Source organism: Trichosurus vulpecula, chromosome 6, assembly GCF_011100635.1.
Source record: "Trichosurus vulpecula isolate mTriVul1 chromosome 6, mTriVul1.pri, whole genome shotgun sequence".
NCBI lineage: Eukaryota > Metazoa > Chordata > Mammalia > Diprotodontia > Phalangeridae > Trichosurus > Trichosurus vulpecula.
The window spans coordinates 184173772-184198900 of record NC_050578.1 but is presented as its reverse complement, the minus strand read 5'-3'; the positions used below and the strand labels follow the sequence as shown (position 1 = coordinate 184198900).

At 37.5% G+C, this 25129-nt stretch overlaps 2 protein-coding genes across 5 annotated transcripts in view; both read left to right on the top strand.

Moving 5' to 3' along the window:
- The window catches only part of ZCCHC4 (zinc finger CCHC-type containing 4), a 60505-nt gene extending 46830 nt beyond the window's left edge, over positions 1-13675 (top strand). For both annotated transcript variants that reach the window (XM_036764644.1, XM_036764643.1), the window contains 5 exons: positions 2095-2216; positions 2485-2560; positions 3277-3328; positions 5315-5459; positions 13268-13675. In XM_036764644.1, the coding sequence (XP_036620539.1) occupies positions 2095-2216; positions 2485-2560; positions 3277-3328; positions 5315-5459; positions 13268-13403 (531 nt within the window). In that variant the 3' untranslated portion in view covers positions 13404-13675. The remainder of the gene's footprint in view (positions 1-2094; positions 2217-2484; positions 2561-3276; positions 3329-5314; positions 5460-13267) is intronic.
- A 10187-nt stretch (positions 13676-23862) lies between these two features.
- ANAPC4 (anaphase promoting complex subunit 4) overlaps positions 23863-25129 on the top strand; it is a 40676-nt gene continuing 39409 nt past the window's right edge. The window contains exons 1-2 of one of the 3 annotated variants that reach the window (XM_036763947.1): positions 23863-23969; positions 24104-24225. In XM_036763947.1, coding sequence (XP_036619842.1) covers positions 24118-24225 — 108 coding nt within the window. In that variant the 5' untranslated portion in view covers positions 23863-23969; positions 24104-24117. The other 2 variants (XM_036763948.1, XM_036763950.1) reach the window with 2 other exon arrangements.

The following is a 25129-nucleotide window of genomic DNA, read 5'->3' as shown; positions in this document are numbered from 1 at the left end:
CCCACCAATCAACTCTGATTGGTTAAAAACTAATGAGAAGAATGAATATTATAATGAGAGGTAGACCTCTTCTAATGAGGAGCAGGAGGTAGGGGGTGGGGTGATGGGGGTAGGGATATGACTCTGATCACTAAGTGTTAGTCAAAGAGACTTTTCTATATCTATATTACCCCACCTAGGGTAATCTAGACAAAAGGGAGAATCTACTTTTTCCCAGACCCATCTGAGTAAAACAAAATGGGTCAGAATCCATCAGTTCACCTAAACTAAAGTTTCTTTACCTTTTGAATAAATCTAAGTTTTCTCTCTCATTATCAGCCCAGCACTTCAAAGGCTGCCTGAATAACTTACAGAGGCCAACTTCTAAATGAGGGAGTAGAAAAGGGGAAAAAACCTTAGTCCTAATTCAGTAATTGGTTATTAATATAAAGAGAAATAATTATTTCTCTCAGAATCTAGTGCTTTCTTTTTGCAAATAATACTAGCTTTGGGTTTCAAATAGATACTTTTTTTGAAATAGCCCTGCTGTTCTTAATGCTTTTTAAAAGTTTTACCATTAATGAGTGTTGTACTTATGTTAAAGGCCTTTTTTTTTTGTTGTTGCTTTTATTGACATAATCATGTGGTTTTGGGTATTTTGTTTTTAATATGATCATGTATAGTAATTATTTTCTTCATGTTGACCCAAGAGGTAGTGTGATATACTTGAAAGACAACTGGCTTCAAAGTTAGGATGATCTGGGTTCAAGTCCTGCCTTTGATGCATACTATATTAACTGTGCAAGTCACTTACCTTTTAATGCAGCCAACCAACTCTGTAATATCAGGCTTTAGAGATAGTGCTAATCTGCATTGATAGAGGGAAGTTCCTTACTAGGAACTGCCTGTATAGACTGACTTTGAAAGAAAAAGTCAGAACCATCCTTTAATTCCTGGTATGATTAATCATCAGCATTAATTATACATTATCTAAGTGCCAAGCACTGGGCTAAGCTTTGGAGATGCTGAAAAAAAGCAAAAAAAAAAAAACCCAAAAAACCAAAACCAAAAAATTATCTCTGCCCTCATGGAGCTCACATTCTGAAAGGGGAGTCAGCATGCAAATAACCATATACATACAAGATTTATATGATATACTTGGAAGGTAATTTCAGAGGGAAAACACTAGCAATGGGAGGGACAACAAATCCAGCTTTTGTTCATAGTGTGAGACACACACACACACACGCATACACACATACATACATATATACATACATACATACACTTACACTCACATCCCACTGTAGTCTTGGGGTCCATGAACTTGGATGGGAGAAAATCAAATTTTTATCTTCTTTTAGTATTTAAAAAATAGTATTCTGAAAAGAGTCTTTAGGCTTTCCCAGACTGCCATTGAGATTCACGACACAAAAAAAGTTGAGAACTCTTGCTGTAGTTTTTTTGCCAGAATTTTATTTGATCATTTTTATATCCATTAAGTTGATCAGTAGTTCTCTTTCTTTTCTCAGTCCCTTCCTGGTTTAGGTGTTAGGATCATATTTGTCTCATTTTCTTTCTTGATCTATAAGATTAATTTGTGGAGCATCAAGTATTAAATCCTCTTTAAATGTATGATAAAATTTACCTGTTAACTTTTTCTGGACCAAGGCTTTTTGGGTTTTGGGGGTTTTTTTGTTCAATTTTAGTGAAAAGATGGGATTTTCTGGGATTAGGGCTCAGTTTTTAATTCTTATAAAATCTCAGCAAGTAGAAAAAAAATTTCAAAACTTATAAAAGGAGCAGCATTGGATTTGCATTCACATGAACTCTCAGGTTCAAATCACAACTCTTTTGTTCATTATCTGTTACTTTTGACAAGTTCTTTATGTATAAAAAATAAATTTCACCACCTTCTAATGAGAATTCATTGAATTGTAGGCCTCCTTGTCACCAAATTAAAAATTAACTGTTGCTTTCATATTTATTTAATAAGATGGCTTTTCTTAATTTGCTTTAATCTATATCTTATTAGTTTTTTATTTGTTGATTTTAATAACAGTGTATGCTCTTTTATTTAAATAAATTCTTGTGCTTATATTTTCAACTTTCTAGGTAGATTATGATAATCATGCACTTTATAAACATGGAAAAACAGGTCGAAAACAGTCTCCTGTGCGTATTTTCACCAATATTCCTCCCAACAAAATAATTCTTCCAGCAGAAGAAGGATACAGGTAAGGGTTCTAAGGATACTCAAGTTTCCTTGAGCCATTACAATAAAATTACACATTCAAAATGAGTAAATATTTTTGGCAACCTACTCATTTACAACGGATTTATCCTTTTAAACTTAAATTCCTCTTGCAATTTCATTTTTAAAATGAAATCTGTAGATTACTCATTTGGTATGAATAGTGTTTCATATAATGCTATTTGTGCATCCTGTAGATGCTCAATAAATATTTATAACTGACTATCCAAGTTAATTCTGTCTCTTTCTAGGTTTTGTACTATGTGCCAACGTTATGTTTCTTTAGAGAACCAACACTGTGAGATCTGCAATTCGTGTACATCTAAGGTAAGATGTTCCCTGTAGTTTAAATGCTTATTTGATATGTGTATGTATGTATATGCGTAGATACACATGTGTATATGTGTGTGTGTGTGTGTGTGTGTGTAATGTGTGTGAAACATGTAAGATTTGGTTTTTATTTGCTGAGAAGCTATTTTTGTTATGTATTGTTTGAGGAAGGCAGTAGAATTTTACAGCACACCTAATAGCAATGACATCAGTTGTAGAACTCAGTCTAGTACCATATTCAGAATGGTTGATAGCTGGTGATAATGATGACCATGTCTGTATTCTAGTGAAATATTGTTTTCTTTAGGAAGTTAGCATGATCCTTAAATTGGATCTTAAAAATAACAAGAAAAACTAGATTGTGTAGTAAAGGCACAATAAGCACCTGTGACCCTTTCCAAAATGAATAGTAACTTATAATATTGGTGGAGCACACTTTTAGGAACTTTGAAACACATACTTTATAGTTAATATTGAGCTTTTAAGTTGGTCATAGGTAACCAGTATAACATTCACTTCATAAGAATATATATTCTTTTAATTCATTCTGAATTCGTCTGCAAACTTTTTGGGGGAAAAAATAGACTGTGGTATATTTTAATTTATATACATACTATCCTCTCATTTGTAACATATATTTTGATTTCCATTTGTAGAATTTGACATACTTACACCAACTAATAACATCCTTTTGAAAAAATTATTTTTGGCAGGATGGCAGAAGGTGGAAGCATTGCCTTCTTTGCAAAAAATGTGTCAAGCCCTGTAAGTACTGGAGAATATTTTTTCTTTGAGAGATTATAATTATATTTAATTTGCTATTCACTTAGTAGTAATAAAAATATTCACTTGAAAAAATTAAAATTAAATTAGCTAGAGTATGAAATTTCCTAATACTTTATTTCTGTGATAGAATATAATGAGCATTTTAGACTGAGCCCAAGATAAATCTTTTTTTTGAAATACATAATAAATTTTGAAAAATTAGGTTCAAATGCGTATTGATAGTTTTGAATATATTCTGATCAGATTCTTCATAAAGAATCTGATCTGAATATATTCAAGGCTGTTCTGGTATACAATTTCAATGAAGCCTTTCTATTTGTAGGAGTTGGTAATCGAGAGCCACAAAAGACCTATCTTGTTGCCTCATTGCAGGGAGGTGATTTTGCTTTCTAAAAAACTATGCCATTGGACCCCAACATTTGGAAGAGTCTACTTAGCTGAAAATCCTTTTGGGGCAGGCCTAGCAATAGATTGCAATGTGAAGACCAGTTTAGCTAAGTGCCAATGGGTTCATCATTAGGAGGTTAGATGGGAAAGTTGTGCATTTTTTAGTAATGTTGACCCATAATGAAATTCTTACATTTAAAAGAAAATAGCCTTTTATCAATTTGGTTGTATATAAGAACTTGATGGGCTTGAAGCATTTAAAAATGTTTTAGTGTGTTGCTTCATTTTGGCAATATATTGATTTTGTTGTATGGTAGTTTGGTGGAGGGGAGGGGAACCTATGATTTCATCAGAGAAGACAACTTCTGGAATGACAAATCTCCAGTGTTGCTGATTGGCAACTTGCTCGAAACTTATGGTCTTAGGGATTTTGCTTGACAAACTGAAAGATTAAGTTACTTGCCTATAATTACGTAGCTAGTATGAATTAGAAGCAGGACTTGAACCCTGATGTTCCTAAATTAAAGACCAGCTCAATATCAACTATGCCACTTCTTCTTATAATTTCTTAATAGAAAAATAAGTAACTTAGAAGTTTGAAGACGTCTATGTTATTTGCCATTACTGTGGTAAAAACAAAGATATGGTTTCCTTTATTTAGTTTTTTAAAAAATTTTTAAATTTTTTCTTTTTTTGTTGTGAATTTAATAACTGTAAACATTTCAATATACAAATAACTGGAAAGAATATTGTATGAGAAACTGAACTTCTATTCTGTACAGATTTTTTAATAGAGGGAGAGAGATTATAATTATATATCAAACACATAATAATATAATAGTATATAACATGTATTTTATAATATTAACAATATTCTATAATATAATAATTATAATCTATTTCTATATATAATTTAACAAGGTAGTAAAAATTATTCTGTATGTTTATGTCCCCTTTACTTCCTTTTTTCTTCTGTGCATTAAAAAATGCTTTCATGATGCTATATTTTGCATATCTATAGCTACTCACTAACCTCTTCCCATCAAATAGTAGTCTTCCCTTTTAACAGACATATGTATGTATGTATACATAATACGTGTGACTATAGCATATGTGCACCTACACATACATACCAACACACATTCACATATATATGTATATGTATATATACACACATATACATGCATGTATGTGTGTGTTTCATTTCCTGCATTTTACAAAATCAACACAACTGATTATTTTCAATAGGACATTTGTTTTTATTTTCAATGGTAGTAATGGATTTGTATTAGTTAACAGCCTTTTAATACCCCTTGTGATTAGTAGTACTTTGGATGGAATATTGCTGGCTCGGTTAGAGATATATATAGCATATGGTCATATAACATGATAAAGCCAGTTTATCCACATGGGATTCTAATTTGTAACCTCCACACTAATACTTTAAGTTAAGCGAAGTTTAAGTGAATAAATGACCTGGTCATCATGTTGCTTAAAGTAAGATATCTTAATGTCTGTTAAAATTCAACAGTGTATTAAATTAGAATTGTATTCTAAAATCTAATTTTTGATTTGCAGCTTGGATTCACTGCAGCATTTGCAATTACTGTGCACTTCCAAATCATTCATGTGCAGATGCTAAAGATGGTTGCTTTATATGTGGTGAAGCAGATCACAAACGTACTATGTGTCCTAATTTCTCTCCATCTAAAAGAGCTAAGAAGTAAGTCGAATTTTTTGAATTATTTTGAAAAAAAAAACATGATTTGCATACTTTTCTCAAGTAATTTTGTAAGGATAGCCAAAAAATTATTCAGTGGTCAAGAACATGTTAGACATGTTAAATCAACTATTTCTATAATTATTTATGAGTAGATGTTAAATATTTTTTCGTATAATTTTATTATAATCACTTTCATAGTAGGAAGATGGTTATGCCTTTGAAAGCTTAAGAAAAAGGCTTACAGCATATATACTGATTTTTAAGTTTATTTTTATTCTTTTTATCGTTTTCCTTTTATTCCCCCCCAAACACCTCCCATTCCCCACAAAATGCCTTTCCTCCCTCTTTTCCCTAACCCTCATTTGCAAATAAGTTTTAGTAGTAGGATATTATAGTAATGACAGTAAGTCATTAACCTTATTATTTCAGCTAAGTAGATGCTAAATTGACATCTTAGTTTCTGGAAACATGGAATGTTTTTAGACCTGAAAAGGACCTTAGAAGTCATGTTATTCTCCCTTATTCAAGTTTCTTAAAATATAACAAGAGTTCACCTTGTTTGAACACCCTCTGATCATTAATATGAAACAGGAAGATGGTTCTACCTAAATACCTATGTTTCTATTGAGGATACCGTCATTCTTCCAGACTCCCGGCTGTATAACCTCAATTTTATCCTCAACTCCTCATTGTCCTTCACTCTATAGTTGCCAAATCTTAACAGTTTTACCTCCGTAACATCACTTACACCTGTTTGCTTACGTGTACTTACATAGTCACCACCTTAGTTCAAGCCCTCATCACCTCTCATCTGGATTTTCATTGGCCTCCTATTGGCCCTCTCTGTTTCCACTTCAATCTATACTCCATCTAGCTGCCAAAATGATCTTTCCTTTGGATTTCTCATTATCTATTACTCCCCTTCTCATAATCTACACTTCAGCCAAACTGGCCTGATTTCTGGTTTTTTACACATTGCATTTATCCCATTTTTGCTCCTTTGTGCTGGCCATTCCCCATGCCTGGAATGCGATCTCTCATCATCTCAAGTTCATAAAATCCCTCTCATCCTTCAGTGTTCTGCTCAAGTACCACCTTCTACAAGAAGCCTTTCTTGATCCTTAAACTGCCAGTGCCTGACCTCTCTAACCCCTTGTATTTATATTGGACTTATTTTGTTCTTATAGTTTCCCCTGATAGAATATAAACTTCTTGAAAGCAGGGACTGTTTCATTTTTTGTTTTCGTATCTCCAGTGCTTAGTATAGTACCTACCACTTGGTAGGTGTTTAATCAGTGCTCATTGATTTATTGACATGTGCTCCCTAAAGGTATTCATTATTGTTACAAAAGAGAATGCATTGCAGAGTCCGAATCAAAGAGGAATTCCCTGTACATGGTGAAGTCCTCTAGGTACTCCTGGTTTTAGTTGACATTGTATTGATTGTATCAAATCCCTTTACACTGCAGATCCTTTTCCTAAATGAAATCCATAATCATCTAAAAGTGTTTGGCAAGATTATCTCTATAGAAGCAGCTGTATCTATATATGTAGATATCTGTTTCTCTAGAGAGAAAGATCTATCTATCTATCTCTTTCAAAGACACTGCAAATATGTAATGAGTCAGGCCCAGAATTAAACAGGAGGAGAAAAGTATATTAGGTTGCCTTTGGGAAATTGCTAAATTCTTTTAATGATCCCCATCTTCTGCCTGAAATAAAGGCCCATCGTTTTAACATCCATATTCTTCTGATTTTGTTTCATGGCTGTGAGTCATTAAAGTTGAGCATCATCCAGAGGGTAGTGGAGAGGTACTTGGTTGGCATGAGCAGGCTGTACAACACACTATAAGCAAGGGTCATGAAGAAAAAACAGTAAAGGATTTCACCACAGAAATGTACAGTCAAAAAAGAGGAGCAGGTTATATAACAAGAGTGAAAAATTGATTGTATCAGGTATCACAAGAACTCAAGAAAAAGTCCTCAGTATGTTGCTGGGAGGGAGGGGGCCTACTGTGGGCAGATTTATGGAAGGACACGGAAGAGAGAGGTGGCATGTGATGGACATGTGCAGATCAGTAGCAATCTGTCTGATTCAGAGTACTTACATAAGTGACATCATAGATTTGTTGAAGTACTGCAGTATCTTTGTCCTAACCAGTTCACAGGGTTTTTGGAAGGAAACTGCTTTGGATCCCTACAAGCATTCTATATATGAGACCTATTGTTATTTTTCTTCAGTTTTCTTCACATCTTCCATTACTAGTTCTCATTCCTCACTCATTTTAATTTTCCTTTCTGTTAAATCAACATAAAATTATAACTAGAGCCTGAAGGGATCCTTAGAGGTCATCCAGTTGAACTCCCTCAATTTACAGATTAGTAAACTGAGACCCAGGAAAAGTAAGTGACTTGTCCCACAGGTCACAATAACTTCAGGATAACTGAACAAAATCACATTAGAATATTTTGCTTTGGACCTCTTTAAGAATAAGATACACATTCTGTTGTCTGGATAGTTTAAACATAGTCCTGCTAAGGCAACTGTCTGGACTTTGCCTTTTGGGTTTTTTCCAACTCTGTGGTTCTCAAAGCAACAGGATACCTGAAAATGTACTATATATATATTAACAACAAATTTTCATTCTCTGTTGTTGCTTGTAAATCATTCTATTTCTTCGAATTTCCTCCCAGGTGGCCTGTTTGATGATAGTACATAGCACTTTAATTGAGGGACATCATTTAGTAACTCAGATTACTCAATTTTATTCATTGTTGGAGATTTCATCATCTCAGTATGATATAAAGAATTAATCCTGTGGGAAGTGATATGCTTGAATAAGTCTAAAATAGTACTTTATTTTTTTTTTCTCCCTTAAGATTCCTGCTTATGTTATTGTTCCCAATTAACCCTAAGTATTGCTTTCAGAGTATTTTAATTATAGTGAAATTACAATGCGTTGTTCATAGTAGGAGTTTAATATATGTTTTTTGACTTAAGTTTTATTGATTTCTAGGCTAAAATAGGAAGTGATTGTTTTTGAAACATTTTTTTAAAAGATTCCATAATTTTAGCAAGAATTTTTATGCCCTTTTACTATGAATATAAATTTATACTATTTTAAAAGCAATTTGTTTTGTGATGAACTGGAATGAGACTGACTCCCTCTTGTGGTTATCTATCCATTTTTAAAATTTACCCAAAAAACCAAAATTTGAAAGAAATCTCACATAAGTATCAGTTCTTAGGATATGTGGAAAAAAGACTGATTACACAAGCTTATTTATTGTCTTATTTTTCCATAGTATTTGTGAGCTTTATTTCTGGAAAATCTCGTTTTATCACTGGTAAACTTATGGTTTGATGGCCATTTACTAAGTATATTTTTAAAACAAAGTTGAGTTTTTTTTTTCAGAGTATCACTGAGTTTGCTATACCATTACTTTTCTCTTTCTCTCTCTCTTTTTTTTTTTTGCTAAATCTTTGCTTTTTAGTTAGGAAATTTTCCTGTATTTTGTTTTTAAAAAATTAAGCAAAGCAGTAGTTATGTAACTGGCACATTAAAAACTTAAAATTTTTTTTCTCCTGAACTATACTATGAAATGTAAATATAGGGAAATATAAAGTAGAGTTGCTAGAACTCTGGGCTCATCAGAATTATAGATGACACTAAGATGGGAGTGCTAGCTGTCACCCTAGATAAGTCAAGCTCTAAAAAAATTTTACATACAAGCATTAGAGTGAAGCTAATAAGATGAAATTCAAGAAGGATAAATAAGATGTCTTATACATGGGCACACACACAAAAATCAAATTAACAAGTACAAGATGGGTTAGATATAGTTAGAGAGCAGTTTGTCTGAAAAAAAATACGTGTGTGTGTGTGTGTGTGTGTGTGTGTGTGTGTGTGTGTGTATGGGTTTCAGTGCATGGTAAACTCAATATGGGTCACCAGTATGATGTGGTAGCCAAAAGAGCTAATTGAATCTTAAGCTGCATTTAGGGAGGTATAGCTTCTAGTGATGAGGAATGATAGGCTCTCTAAACTCTGCCTTTCTCTGATTTGTCTGGAGTATTGTATTCAGTTTGGGGCATTACAGTTTAAGAAGGATATTCATAAACTGGGGAGTATCTAGAAGAAGGCAGCCAAGATGATGAAGGTCATTGAATCCATGCTGTATGAGAACTGGTTGAAAGAACTGGAGTTTTTTTAGCCTGAAGAGAAGACGTAGGGGACCATGAAAGCTGTGTACAAGTATTTGAAAGGCTGTCATGAGGAAAGATCAGGCTTGTTCTCTTTAGCCCCAGAGGACAGAACCAGGAGGAATAAGTGTAAATTGCAAAGAGGCGAAGTTAGGCTTCACGTGGAGACAGAGTTGTCCAGAAGTTCAGTGGCTTTCTGCTGTGAGATGTGGTGGGTCCCACTTCTTGTAGGTTTTCAATCAGACACTAGGTGGCCATTTCACATGAATACTGTAGGGGAGGATTCCTTGTGTGGGGTATAGATTGGACTAGATGGCCACTGAAGTCCCTTCCCCCCCAAATTCTGTGATTCTGTGAAATGTAAACCCCCAGATATCCCTGAGAATTAGCAAATATTGGAACTGGAGCATAATCACAGACAAAATTGTTACCCACAGTCACTTGGATATAATGTCGACCTGTAAAAGTTTGAGAAAAGCTAGTGTTTTTAAATTTTTTTTAAAGATCAAATGGTAGCATTTTAATACAGTGGTATCACCATTAGCCATACACAAGTTATACTCAACATCATCTGTTTATGGTAACACAAAGCAGCAACATGAAGACCGGCTGTGTTGTGTAGACTGACACTGAACTTGACCCATTCTTCTTTTGAATAGATACATTTCCCATCTCAAACCCCCATCCCTTAAACCCTCTCAAATTACCCACTAGCTTCAGGAACATTTATTAAGAAAAGCAATGGTTTTCATAAATGTTCCTATACCAAATACTCATAATTTCTCAACTAAAGAGTGAAAGCTCTCAAAATATAAAGAGCTGTTAGAAGAAATTAAAACCACTTGGTAACAGGATGAAGTGTAAAATTGTGCTGTCATTCTGTCTGCAGAATATATCCTGAAGCTATTTTCAGTGATCGTGAAGAAGATGAGCTTATATCCCAATACATTTATGCAGTTACAAAACACAATCATTTAGCCACCTTTCTGAACATTAGACACAAAAGTAAGATAGTGACCTGCCATAGCACTGCCTCTGTCGGAGCTCCTCGGATAAAGAATGAGAGCAGCTACAACAACAATAATAAAATAAAATCTGCTGACGTACTTGTTGTTGTCGTTGTTCAGTTATGTCTGACTCTTCATGACCCCATCTTGGGTTTTCTTGGCAGAGATCCTGGAGTGGTTTGCCGTATTCTTCTCCAGCTCATTTTACAGAGGAGGAAACTGAGGCAAAGAGGGTGAAGCGACTTGCTCAGGGTCACATAGCTAGTAAATGTCTGAGGCTGGTATTGAGTTCCAGTCTTCCTGATTCCAAGCCTGGCACTCTATCCACTGTGCCACCTAGTGGCCAGAAGTTTAATAGTATCTTATTTGAGCTTCACAACAAGCTTATTATGTAGGTACTACATAGTCATTATTCTTATTTTACACATGAAGAAACTGAGACTCAGAGATTAAGCGACTTGCCCATGGTTACATAGCTAGTAAGTTTCACAAGACAGAATTTGAACCAAGGTTTTTTGACTCCAAGGTCAGTATTCTGTGTACCATGCAATGTATCCAGGCCATTGACACTTTTCTTCTCTACATACTTTATTTTCCATGGCAATGACCACCGTAAAGGGGAAGAGCCTGTTTTTAATATTGGAGTGCCAAACTCTCACCGTTATTCTACTGCCATGCTTTTTGTCTGCCTCTGTTTACTTCGAGGAGGCAGAGAATTAACAAGTGAATGGGAAGAGGGCTGACTGGGATGTTTATATGTACTTGCTAGACATTTTTGTTCTATTTGGTTAGGTATTTTCAAGACACTTATTATATTTGGCTAGACTAGAAAATATTTAGGGCAGTTAGGTGGTGCTGTGGATAGAATGCCAGACCTGGAGGAAGTTCAAATCTGGCCTCAAACACTAACTCTGTTTTGCCTCAGTTTTCTTATCTGTAAAATAGTTGGAGAAGCAAATGGCAAATCACTCCAGTACCTTTGCCAAGAAAACCCCCAAATGGAGGTCACAAAGAGTCAGATATGACTGAAATGACTGAACAGCAACTATAGAAGAGAATATTTTAGGATAAAAGTTTCCAAGCTTAAAAAGCTTTTGAATACAGTAACTTGTTTTTAAAAATCTAGTAGAACATGGCAATATAGCAGTAAAAAGCCTCTCTGCTTCCCTGGAAACCTGTAACACAGGCCACTTGAACAGAAAACATGGGCCTGCAGAATATAGCAGTGGTTTTCATTAGTATTTTCTTTAGGGTCTTATTCAGATTTCAGAGATAGTTATGTATTTGGGATGAAATTTATAAAATTTTGCATTTGCTTAAAAAGACATTGTTATTTCTTTTTACTTTAAAACTTTAAAGTAAAAGATGGTATTGGCCTTTCTATGTTTTTTTCATTTTGTCCTCTTTTTTCCTCACTTACCTTCTATCAGTGACCTAAACCCTTTCAATCAAAAGTATGTAACTTCTAAGGAAGGATGGGAAAACCACAGTGAAGAGATGAAGGAATCAGATACAAGCTGAGTTGGAGTAGCTGACAAGCTTGTGAAGTCTTTAAGTACACTTGAGGCCTTGATGTAGGTGTTACCACCTTTGACACATCAAGAAAAAGCTTTGCCTTTGGTACCTTGGGACTCGCTGTGTTTTGTGAAAAGTGAATCCAGTTCTTTTTGTTATAGAATAACCATGGGAAGTGGACACTGCTGTCAGACTGTGCTAGTGGCAGATTCATAAGCGTACAAGTTTCTTCTGAAATATGATAATAAGCTACGAAGTTCTTTTGCGTTTGTATGAAATCTTTCTTAGCCACTAATTGGCTCATGTCAATCAATCAGTAAACATTTATTAAGCCCCTACTATATGCCAGATACTATATAAAAAGAAGCAAAAGACAGTCCCTGCCCTGAAAGGGCTTAACAGTCTGATGTCAGGTTGGAGAACACTAGAGTGAAAAGTTCAGTGTTCTTAATTCTGGTTTCATACTCTTATAGGGCAAGTTTCAAGTTAATCCTTCTTTAGGTCATTGGTATTCATTATTCATTGCTTTAAACTAACTGCAAGCTTCCAGGAGACAGTGACCATGTATTTTATATATTCTGTGTAGCATTTGTCAGAGTCGTTGGATTTAATAAGGAATGGAAAATTAACTAGAGAGCTTATAAAATGGGCCCTTCAATTGTCATCCCCATCTGTTATGCTTTTGCATTTTTTTTCACTCTGCTAACTTCCCAAGTCTTAGTCCTTTTTCTAGAAAATGTAATTCAAGGATTTGAAGATTGAAGTGCTGAGCTGAGCAGTATGGATGTTAAAAAATAGTTTTTCATTGGCCTGTCTGTTTAACTCTGTGCTGTTTGTCCTGGATAGACTGATCTGAATCACTAGTAACCATCTTTCAAAGAAATTTGTTTTTCCAAACAACGTTTTGCTTGCTCAGGCCTCTAACTCCTTGTTATTACTGTTAGAATTTTATGGGCATATATTGTACAGTAAATTCTTTCAACTCTTGTACTTGCTTATTTGGTTAGCTGGTTAATTGGATGGCAACGTATTTATAATTCATTGTGCTTTTTCTTAACATAATTTAACACCTTGTTTTGCAGGGCTGTCAGGAAACAGAAGCAAAAAAAAAGTAACAAGATGAAAATGGAGACCACTACAGGACAATCTATGAATCATGCAACTGTTACAAGGAAAAAGAAAAAGAAGAAAAGAGGACATCAATATCCTTGCTCCTAAATGTCCAGTGACCTGAGAATAAGATTTATAGCTTAACCTTTGAAGCTATTTTCTCAAAATGCCATGCTGGACTTAAATTCTGTTACTTTCACAGATGTGCACCTTGAGAAACTTAAGATTGTCAGGCTGTATGCTCTCTCTAGTAAACGTGTTCTTAACCTTCTTGCGTGTCAGGGTCCCCTTTGGGGGTCTGTGAACCTGTTTTCAGAATGATGTCTTTAAATGCATAAAACAAAATCAATAAGTTATTAAAGAAGCTGATTGTATTTAAATATAGTTATCAACTTTGTTTTATTTTTAAGTTCATGGACCCCCAGTTAAGAATGTTTCATCTAATCGATAAGGGCTATGGTGAACCTGTTAAGAACCCAGATTCTTTCTTTGGTTGGGTTGTGCTCTTGGTCACTTTATTTCCAAAAATCTCAATCCTTAAAGCCCCTTTATTCTGTACTTGGGCATGATTAATATAGCATTCCTGTGCAGAATCTAGATAAGGATGCATGCAAAAGCCTATAATGTTTTGTCTACAGTGACCATTAGAAGTGTAATAATAAGATTTTGAAACAGTGATGTCTATTTTTTTTCACAGATTTTGATCCAAAGCATTAAATAAGAGCAACAACAATGATGCATTTAAAGCTCCCTTGAAAAGTACAGTGAGCATGTATCTTTGTTTTCAGATGGTATCTGATATGACTCAGTATGTTGAAAGAATGCACTAAAAATGTAAAAATTGAAGTCGTTACCTTATTAATAGATCATTTTTAAAGCAAAAATGTTTAGATGTCTGCTGATATCAGTATTGAAACATTTCTATTTCCTTTTCAAACTTATACATGATGGTCTTTCCAGCTATCTATCTCTATCCAAAAGTAATTTTCCTTACATTTTATTTCCTCTGTATTTTATATCATCATGGAAATTCTGTGAGCTTACTTTGATGGCTATGCTTTTTTTGCAAGAGCAGCTCCTTACCATGCTTTCACATATAGTGGAATTCTTATCCATGTGTCTCCAAAGTCTCTATAGAGGATCTGTCTATTGCACCAGACATCTTACTATAGTTCACTTAAAATTTTTTGGCTATGAGTGCAGGCTGTCCATCAACATGTTGTTTTTCAGTTTCATTCATGACTAGTCTGCTTTCCTTTGTGGATTATTCATGTCCATGGTATAATATCTCTTACATGGTCAGATCTGTGCTTAAGGAAAATCATGGAGTATGGACGTCAGTCGGGAGAAGCTTGAGGCAAGGGACAATTAGGAGGCTGCAGTAGTCCAGGAAAGAGGTTATAATGCCCTTAAACTAAGGTGTTGGCTGTGTTAGTAGACATAGGGGTTAGATGCCAGAAATTCTGTTGAGGTAAAAACGGCAAGATTTGGATGTGTGGGGTGAGGGAGAGTTTATCAGGCCCCCTAGATAGAATGTGAACTCCTTGAAGGCAGTTACTTTCATTTGTCTTTGTGTCCCCAACCCCTTTTACAGTGCCTGACGTATAATACAAATGTATAATAAATGCTTGTTGAGAATAAATGAATGAATGAATAGTGAATAGTGCTTATTAGGTGTCAAGCACTGTGACAAGTCCTGGATATTGATAAAGAAAAAAAAATGAAAGCTTTTTAAGAAGTTCACACTAATTTGGGGAGGCAACACATATAAAAAGACTTTATCTACAGGGTGGGTGGAAAGACCTGGAACTCAGGAAATGTTTGTGGAACAGCAAGAAGGCCAGTGTTACTGGATCAAACAGTAGATTGGGGAAGGGGGGGAGATAAAGTGTCAGAAGTTTGGAAAGGTGCGTTATTGGGGGAAGGTTTTGAAGGGCATCAAATGCCAAACAGAGGATTTCATATTTGATGCTGAAGACTTCACTTCAGCATGTCAGATGGCAGTGGCCAGGAGCCAGAGGGGTGGTGGCAAGGCAGATATTAAGGCCCAGGGTACTTTAGGATACAGTGTCAGGGCAGGTTGATACAAGTATTTAAAGGGGTTTCACATGGAATGGGGGGGGGGAACTCAGCTTGTTCTGCTTGGCCATTAAGAAAGAATTAGAGGCAATCAATAGAACTTACAGAGAGACATATTTCAGCTTAGAAAAAGGAAAAGAAAAGCATCCCAACAATTATAGCTGTCGAAAAGTTAAATGGACTGCCTTAGATGGTACTGCCTTCCTCCCAAGGGAGTGCTAGTAAATGCTTAACAACTAACTGGCTCTCAAAAAAAAATGTATTCACAACACACGTTTACTTTAATCTGTATTATTAACATTTTCTCCACTTTCTTTAATCAACCAACAAACTAATAAATCAAGCCCTGATTTGTAGCATTTGTTGATTTCTGTGGTGTTCATGCTTACTCTGAAAACCTGCTTCCTCTTCACTGGAGGTTTTCAGGCAGAGTTGGGATAACCCCTTTTCTGGCATGTTGGAGAGGGTATTCGTTTCCAGATATGATTTTGGCTAGATAGCCAAAGCTTCCTTATAAGTTAAAATTCTGTGATGCTGTGAAAATTACATGATTTTAAATTTTGAAATCCTAACAACTTTAAATTTGAATGGGGAAGTTAATTCTCCTCACAAGTACTTGAGAGAACATAAAACAATGATTCTCAAACTTTTTGCTCATGGTGCAGTATCCTTTGTAGTAAGGAATCACGGCACATTGAGCAGTTAAGTTGGTAACATTATGGGAGAATAAGGAGACTGGAGTGTCTGCAGTTTTCCTTCAATAATAGCAGCTGTTTTCGTTGAGGTCTTTGGGAGTTCAAGGTCTGGTGCGTTTTGAGGTTAGTGTAGTAGGCAAGTTTTGTTTGTTGTGTGAAAACTATTCTTACCATGCAATGTATGCTGGATAAATAAAATGTATATTAAAATTATTTATCCTTTTTTTAAAATGACAAAATCCACATCTTCACAGCACACCTAACATAGCTTATGCGTGGCACACCCTTTGAAAATCATGCATATAAAGGAAAATCAACCTCATTTTTTAAATGAGATGTTTTTAATTGGTAAATCAAGACAGTTTAGGTTAAATCATGTAAGGTTCATCCACAAGAGTCACTGCAGAGACCAGAAGATAACTTATTCTTACTGTTTGAAGCCCTGCAATTTAGGATTTGTGATCTGATGCAGATTGTAGGAGATAGCAGCAATATAAACCAAGCAGATCAGATCTCAACATTTTGAGAGGTAAATTCAACCCATTCATCTGCTTAGTAACAGTGATTCTTAAAACACCCATTACCCCATAGTACCATTTTACATTTGCAAATGGCTTAGCAATTTACAAAATGCTTTTACTTCTCCATTGAGAAGGGAGTTGAAGGGAGAAAAAGGATTGGGGTAGGATAGCAAAAAAGAAAAGAGGGTCATTGAAGCATCTTTTAAGTAGAATGCACAGAAGAGAGCAAAAGGAAGAACAGAAAAAATCACAAAGAGGACAATTGTGAAAGTTACATGTTGAATTTATTTATTCATATATAATATGTATATTTTTAAAAGCAAGTTGTACATAATAGAGACCTGCAGTTTCATTTACTAAGTCAATCCATAAACACTGCTACCATGTGCCAGGCACCATGCTAAGCCCTGGGGATACAAAAAGATGCAAAACAGTCTCCGCCCTTAAGGAACTCATCCTCTGATGGGGGAGATAACAAACAAGCTACATGCAGAAAATATAGGAAATGATTTTAAAAGGGAAGATACTAGAATTCAGAGGTGTTAGGAAAGGTTTCCTGTGGCAGATAGGATTTTAGTTGGGACTTCAAGGAAGTCTGGGAAGCCATTTGGTGAAGGTGATGAGGGAAAGCATTGCAGGCATGAGGGGACAGCCAGAGAAAATGCCTAGAACACCAGGTGTTTGTGGAACCAAAAGAAGGCCAGTGGCACTACATCAAAAAGTAGACGGTGGGGAGCAAGGTGTAAGAAGATTGGAAAGGGGGGAGTAGGGGACAGCTTTGAAGGGCTTCGAATGTCAAACAGAGGATTTCATATTTGATCCTAAAGGGAGCCCCTGGAGTTTATTGGGTGGAGGGTGACATGATCGGACTTGCACTTTAGGAAAATCATCTTTTGGCAGCTGCCTGAAGGGTGGCTTGGAGTGAGGAGACGCTTGAGGCAGGCAGATCCAAAAATGAGATGAGGCCCTGCACTAGAGTGGTAGTCATGTTAGAGAAGGAGGCATATATAAGAGATGTCGCAGAGGGGAAATTGGTGACTTTGGCAATTGGATTTGGGGGGTGAGAGGTAGCGGGGAGTCTAGGTTGTGAGCCTGAGGAACTGGGAAGATGAGATTATGCTGGGCAGTAATAGGTTAGGAAGGTGGCAGGGGTGGGGGTGTGTGTGAGGTGGGGTATAGGGTTTAGGAGTAAAGATAACAAGTTCAATTTTAGACATGTTGGGTTAATGAAGTCTATTGGACATCCGGTTTGAGATGTCTGAAAGGCAATTGGAGATATGAAATTGGAGGTCAGCAGAGAGATGGTGTGTCAACAATCCGGCTAGCAGCTGTTGTGGGGGTGTAAGACCAGCCCAAGCCCAACGACAAGAATGCTACCAGCATGCTGCGAAAGCACAGGTTCTTTTGATCTGCTTAACTAAGGAAAGCTACGTTAAGGGGTTGACAAGCTTACTTTAATTCAGCATACAAATATCATTCACTTAGTTCAGGGGGAAAAGACCAGCACACTGAACTTCAGAGCAAATTACAAACAAATTACAAACATCAACAGACAGACCAAATACAGATTCATAGTTACCAACATCTAGGTTCAGCCCAGGAGCTCATGAAAGGGGCTGGCTCAGAGTCATGCGCACCACTACTGCTGTGGCTAAGAGCTCCAAAAAAGAGGAAACCAACCCCTGGTTTTATATTTTTTTCAGGGTCAGGAGTAAGTCACACATGCGACTCACCCATAGTGACCTAAAATCGTCACAAAGAGGCAACTTAAACCCACGTGGTCTAAGAGTCTCTGATGGCCCAAACCTATCACTCAAACTCATGTGTAAACTAGGCCCTCCCTTAGTTAGCCCCACCTGGGGCCCCACCTTGGTTACCAAGTCACACCCACATAGGTTTTACACCTAATAGGGGTTTGGGCCTGGGGCTTAGCACCTAGTAAGGCTAAATGAAATACACTGAATTACTCAAAGGAAACAAAAGTCAACTAAGTGCTAAGAGCCTACTGTGCTTACCAACACAGATGGTTAGAGAAGAGGTCAGCAGATTAGGTGGATTTGAGAATTGTCAGCATAGAGATGATAATTAAATCTATGGGAGATGATAAGATCACCAAATGAAGTAGTATAGAGGGAGAAGAGAAGAGGGTGCAGGACAGAGCCCTTTGGGACACTGGGTAAATGGGCACGATGACCTGGATAAGGTCCTATGTATACGAAAATGCCTGCTTTATTTGGTGTTCAAGTTCAGAATTGATGAAATCTTTAGAAATAAAGTTTAACTATGGATTTTGTTTGTGCAAAGCTTTTTCAATTTTATGTAATCAAAATTGTTCATTTTCTCAGCTGTTATCCTCCGTCTCTTATTTGGTCAAGAACTCCGCCGTTACTGTACGTAGTTGTGAAAGGATCAGAAATTTTGACTCATTCAAAATAATATATAACAATTGGCTGATCCGGAACTGAAAGCAAGGTCTTCTGACTACTATTCTAATGCTCTTCCCACTACACACTTCCCACAGTGGGAAACAGTGTGTGTTTGTTGAGAAGCCAAATCATTGAGGGGCCAAAAAAAAAAAAACCCCAAAGGATACAATCGAAATTTATCCTAATATTGTTGCTCTCTTTTATCCTTCTCCATTTGTTAGTGCTGCACAGGAAGACTGACATTGAGCCTCCATAAATCTGGCAAAAGGAAAAGCTATAGGGAACAAGCCTGCTAATAATTAATAATAGTCAGCATTTACATAGCACCTCCTGTATGCCAAGCACGGTGCTATGCACTTTACAAATATTTTCTCATTTTATTCCCCCCCACCCCAACAACTCTGGAAACTATGTATTATTATTATCCCAATTTTACAGTTGAGGAGGCAAACAGAGGTTGAATGACTTGCCTAAGATCACATAGCCAGCAAGTGTCTGGAGCTGGATTTGAACTCGGGTCTTCCTAACTCTAACCCCAACGCTCTATCATCTGTACCACCTAGCTGCCCCTTATATGCGTTGTATGTAGTAGTCCAGTTTTCACTTTGGATAAATGTCCTGCCCCTGCTGTTGATCCTGCTAGTACTTTTGATACTCGTTAGCATAGTCAAAGGCTTAGATTTAGTTCTGGGAGGTATCCCAGAGGATACCTAGTCATAAAATCATAGACCTAGAGCTGGAGGGTAACTCAGAGGGCATCTTATGCAGTCCCTTCATCTTACATATAAGGAAAGTGAGAAGCAAATTTGTCCAAGCTCACCCAGAGAGAAGAGTGGCAGATCCAGTGTTCAAACCTAGATCTTCTGACTTTCAAACTCGGGCTAGCCCACTGCATAAGAGAAGCCATGTGGCTTCCCTCAAACATGCCTAGTCTAAGCTAGACACTGCTTGGATATCAATGGAACACACAGGCCATCTTGCTACATGACGGATGGATGCTATTGCTCTTCTGGTCATCTGATAGTACCTTTTATACCACTTCTCCCACCTAATTCCCAATTGCAGCCCACTCACACCCACCATGTGTTTCTCCATTGCTCTTTGGGTGACCTCTGTCTTTAATTCTTTAGAGCCTGCATCATGTGGAGCCATATGGTATAAGTAGAAGAAGTGTGGTGTTAAAAAATTGGGTCCTGGTTTTAGAAAGAAGATTTTACTCTGCCAATTTTGTTCTGTCTGGAGGCTTTCTTGCTTTGCTCTTTGGGATCCTAAACCTCTTTCAGACTGCATTAAGGGTCAGTAGAGGGAAGAGAATAAATATTTATATAGATAGCACCTACTATAAGCACTTTTACAAGTATTTTACTTTATCCTCACAACAACCCTTCATGGCACATGAAGTTACATCATGTTTGTGTGACCCTGGACAAGTCACTCAATCTTGTAGTGCCCCAGGCAATTCCCTATGATGAAAATATCCTAAAGAGTTAGCCCCAGCTCTTCATTGGTAGATGGAATTTCCTGACTGGAATTCCTTACGCTCGTTCGAAATCACAATTCTAGATCAAAGCTAGACAGATTGTCAGCCCACTCAGTCGTTTTCAGCTGTGTCAGACTCTTTTTGGTGCCATTTGGGGTTTTCTTGGCAAAAATACAAGAATAGTTTGCCATTTCCTTCTCTAGCTCATTTTACAGATGAGGAAACTAGAGCAAACAAAGTTAAGTGACTTACCCAGGGTCACACAGATAGTAAATGTCTAAGTCCAGCTTTGAACTCAGGAAGATGAGTCTTACTGACTCTAGGCCCAGCACTCCATCCACTGTACCATCTAGCTGCCATTATCTGTCTAGATAGATAGACACATAAAATAAAGCTGCTAAGGTTTTTACAAATGTCATTGTGACGGCTTCTCTTTTATATCCAGGGAGCCTGACTCCGTTCTCTTGTTATGGGAGAAATATCTCCTCTGAGTTCATGCGGTAAGTTATTGCTGCTGAAATAAATCTACCATAACACAGAAATTATAAAGGTAAAAACCTTGTTTTATTACATTTAAGCACAGGTTCAGGACTTAAAAAAAAATAACCCTGAACAAAGATTAGGACTCTAACAAGGCTTTTTATAGACAAAGTTACACAAGAGAGACAGAGAAATAATTCTTTTACATATAGCAATCTCATACATCCTCTTAAACCATAAAAGTTAAATATATATGTATATACATACATAATATACATATATACATATATATTCATAATCCCATGCTTTGTGCAAGGTCATAAAACTTAAATCCAGAATTATATTCTCATACATCAACTAGGGAAACAAACCCAGTTAAATAGACTTTATAGGTAAACTAAGTCAGGTTACAAATTAAATCACATTCAGAGGGTTTGAAATAGGCTGATTGAGAGGGGAGATTTACATGCCTATAGTCAAGTGAATTCTCCTTCAAATGAGTAAGTCAAATTACTTCCAGGAGCCTTGACTCTCTTCTGCTTCTTCTCTGAGGAATATTTCAAGCTTTAAGTAAAATTTCACATATTATGGGATAGGCTTCAGCCTGCTCAATAACATAACTAGAAGAAAAAGTCCTGACCCCCCCTTCCCTCCCCCCCAAAATATTAATAAAAGGAAATAAAAAATTTAAAAATTCTCATAGCACTATGCACAGATGCCTCCCATCTCAGTATGCAACCAATTTAACCCTTTGACTAGCAAAATGAATACTAAGAATAAAACTGGCATTAAAGAGGTACCTTTTATTCACAGTTCTTGTCAATGACCTGAACTATTTTAAATCCTCAGATTCCCCCCCTCTCCCCCCATGTAACAACTCCAGCATTGTCATGTAAATAGTTCTAGAAGCCTCAGTATCCCCTTGATTGTTTAATTTGGGGGAAGCAGATTGATTCTGAGGTAACAACAAAACTTTTTGCTTCCATCCTGCAAGAAACCTCATTCACCATGGCAATTCTTCCCTAATGTGTTTTGTATTGTTTATCACCTCAAAATAGTAAATTAAGCTCCTGGCCCCAAGTGCTCCTTGGGGGGCGGGGGTGGGGCGGGGGGCGGGGGCGGGTGGGGGGGGGAAGAGGCTAGAGATGTCTATTCAGCCTCCCTTCAGGACACAGGGCACCCTCATGATACATATGCTCTCATTACACCTGTTTCTGTATTGCCATAGTTAAATTTTTTGTTGATGGGCCTAATCTTGACTCTCAGGTTCTTAAACTGGGGTGTTTGATAGACCTTCCCCACCAAGAATCCATGGGTGGATTTCAGGGAGTCCTTTGAATGGAGGAAAATTACATCTTTATTTCAATATATTTGCTCTCCTTTATATTTTATGTATTTAATGCATTTAAAAACCTTAGTCTACAAGGGATCCATAGATTTTACCGAACTACCAAAGGTTTTCAGGGCACAAAAAAGGCTAAGAACCTCTGCATGAGAATAACATGTGCCTAATTCCCCTCCTCACTGGTGGTAGTTAACAAAAGCAATCCACTTTGGTAGTGTAGTAGCTAACCAGTTATATGTAACTTCCTAAAGGAAGTTCATATACTTGGACCGTTATTTTGGAAAAAGCACATCTTTCAGCAGATTTATAGGTACATAACAGTTCTCAGCACTTTGTGAGTTTGACGTGCAAGGCATTCAACATTTAAGATTGTGAATGATGGCATAATTCATTCATTCCATAAACATTTATTAAGTATCTGCTATGTGCCAGGCACTGTCCTAACCACTGGGGATACAAAAAGAGGCAAAAGAAAGTCCCTGTTCTCAAGGAGGTTACAAACTAAGGAGGGAGACAACATGCAAACACATATCTACAAAGCAAACTATATTCAGGAGCAACTGAAAATAATTAATAGAGGGAAGGTATGGGAATTAAGAGGGTTAGGGAAGCCTTCCTGTAGGAGGTGGGATTTTAGTTGATATTTAAAGGAAGTCAGGGAGGTCAATAGTGGAGTAGAACAGAGAGCATTCCAGGCCTAAGCATGCATGGAGTTTTAGGAAAACCAGGTCTTCATTTTTAAGAGTGATTGAGCCATCTATAATCACCTTTTTAGAAAATATGGGGCTGTCTGCCTTATGCTGAAATCTATTTTAAATATTGGTTCGCTGGCTGCCCTTTTCAGTGCATATGGAAGGAGGGTCTGGTCAAGGCTGTTTAGGTTTTTGAAAAAGCAGCTAATGGGGGCAGCTAGGTGGTGCAGTGAGTAGCGCACCAGCCCTGGAGTCAAGAGCACCGTGAGTTCAAATGCGACCTCAGACACTTGACCTTGGGCAAGTCACTCAACCCCAATTGCCTTGCCTTCCCCCTTCAAAAAAAAAAAAGGCAACTATTGAACAAAACTTCCCTACAGCTTGAACCCTAATTGGAAGGAATCGGAATCCAAAGCACATCATTGCGTTGCCAGGTGGGAGGATGCAAATAATAAAATAACAGGAATGATTTTCTAAAGCAAGGATTCTTCACCCGGAGCTCATGAACGTTTTAAAAGAATATTTTATTAACTATTTCGATATAATTGGTTTCATTTGCAAATGTGTGAGATTTCACTTATTTTATGCACAATCCACTGTTTTTCAGCATTGCAAGGTCGGTAAGAATGAGTCTTCCGGCCACCAGCGGGGGTGTTTCGTCTGCTGTTTGACTGTAAGCTCCATGAGGGTAGGATCGAACCTCTTCTAAAGGGAGCTTTACACAGGCTGGTGAGAGTACATGGGCAGAAGCCGACCCGACTACCCGCCACAGGGAGCCACGGCGTCAGCCTAGATTGGGCGTGCGCGCTAGAAGCCGACGTGCGCGCGCCCGGCGCTCCAGCCGGAAGTCCCAACGCCGGAAGTGCCTCTCACCGCCACCGGCGGCCGGCCTAGCCCCGCTCCGGAACACGGGGTACGGGGCCCTGGTTCGCGCCGCTGCCGCGCGAATCTGCCCGGTAATGCGGCTGCGCGGCAGGCGGGGGGCGGGGCCGGGGCCGGGAGGCGGCTGCCAGTAGTCTGTGGAGGAGCCAGGTGGGCGGGAGAAGAGGGAGCCAGGGTCCAGTTTGAATAGGGGGTTTTGTCATTGCAGGACCACCCCTCACGATGCCGGCCTTCCGACAGGTGGGAGAGAAGCAGCTGCCCCAGGAGATCATTTTCATGGCCTGGTCTCCCAAGAGGGACCTCATTGCCTTAGCCAACAAAATAGGGGAGGTAAGTGAAAGGGGGAGGGATGCCCTACCCCAACAGCGCCTCAGCCTCCCCTCGCCTCCCTGGGCCTCAGTTTCCCCCTCCAGCTTTAAGTCTGCGATGATACCCCAGAGGGAAGGGGCTTCGCCAGGCCCTGGGAGGAGCACAAAAGAACAGTATCATTAACTCATAGATATCGTTATAACACTTTTCCCTCACGATAATCCAGTGAAGAAGCTTCTGAAAAACTTCACAAAAATAAACATTGAAGTAGAAGACAAAAGTTCTCTCCTTCTCTTTAGAAAGCGAATTTGCTTTATTTTTTTTTTCTATTTAAGCTTTAATATAGAAAGAGCTAATAGTCACATATTAAAACGGAGAAACAATAGGTACTGAAATGGAAGAACGAGCTAGGTGTGCCACCACTGGCTTCATGATTGTGTGATTTTAGTTTCCCATTTAAGTTAAAATATTTTCAAAAAAAATCAATAATATATAAAAAGGTTGTACATTACACTTTTATCTATTGTCAGCCCTTTAAAATATCTACATGAAAAGACAAAGGAAAGGCCCAAAAAACCCCAAACCCTTTTACTATGCAAGGCATGAGGTTAAAAGATTGCATTATCTGCAGAGTAGATGAGGAAACTGAGGCTCAGTCAGCAGGCATCTATGAAGTGCTTCAAACACTATACTAAGTACTGGGGATTCAGAGAAAGGTGAAAAAAACAGTTCCTTCTTTGCTTCAGACTAGTGAAGTGATTTACCCAATGTAATGTAGCAAGTACTTGGCAATATCCCAGGTGCAAAATGTTCTGGGGTTTTTGGTGGGGAGGATGATGCTGGAACAGGGAAGAGAGTTAGAGAAGGTTTTCCAGCTGGGCCTTCATGAATTTTTAGGAGTTCAGTTGGTAAAGAAAGATGCAAG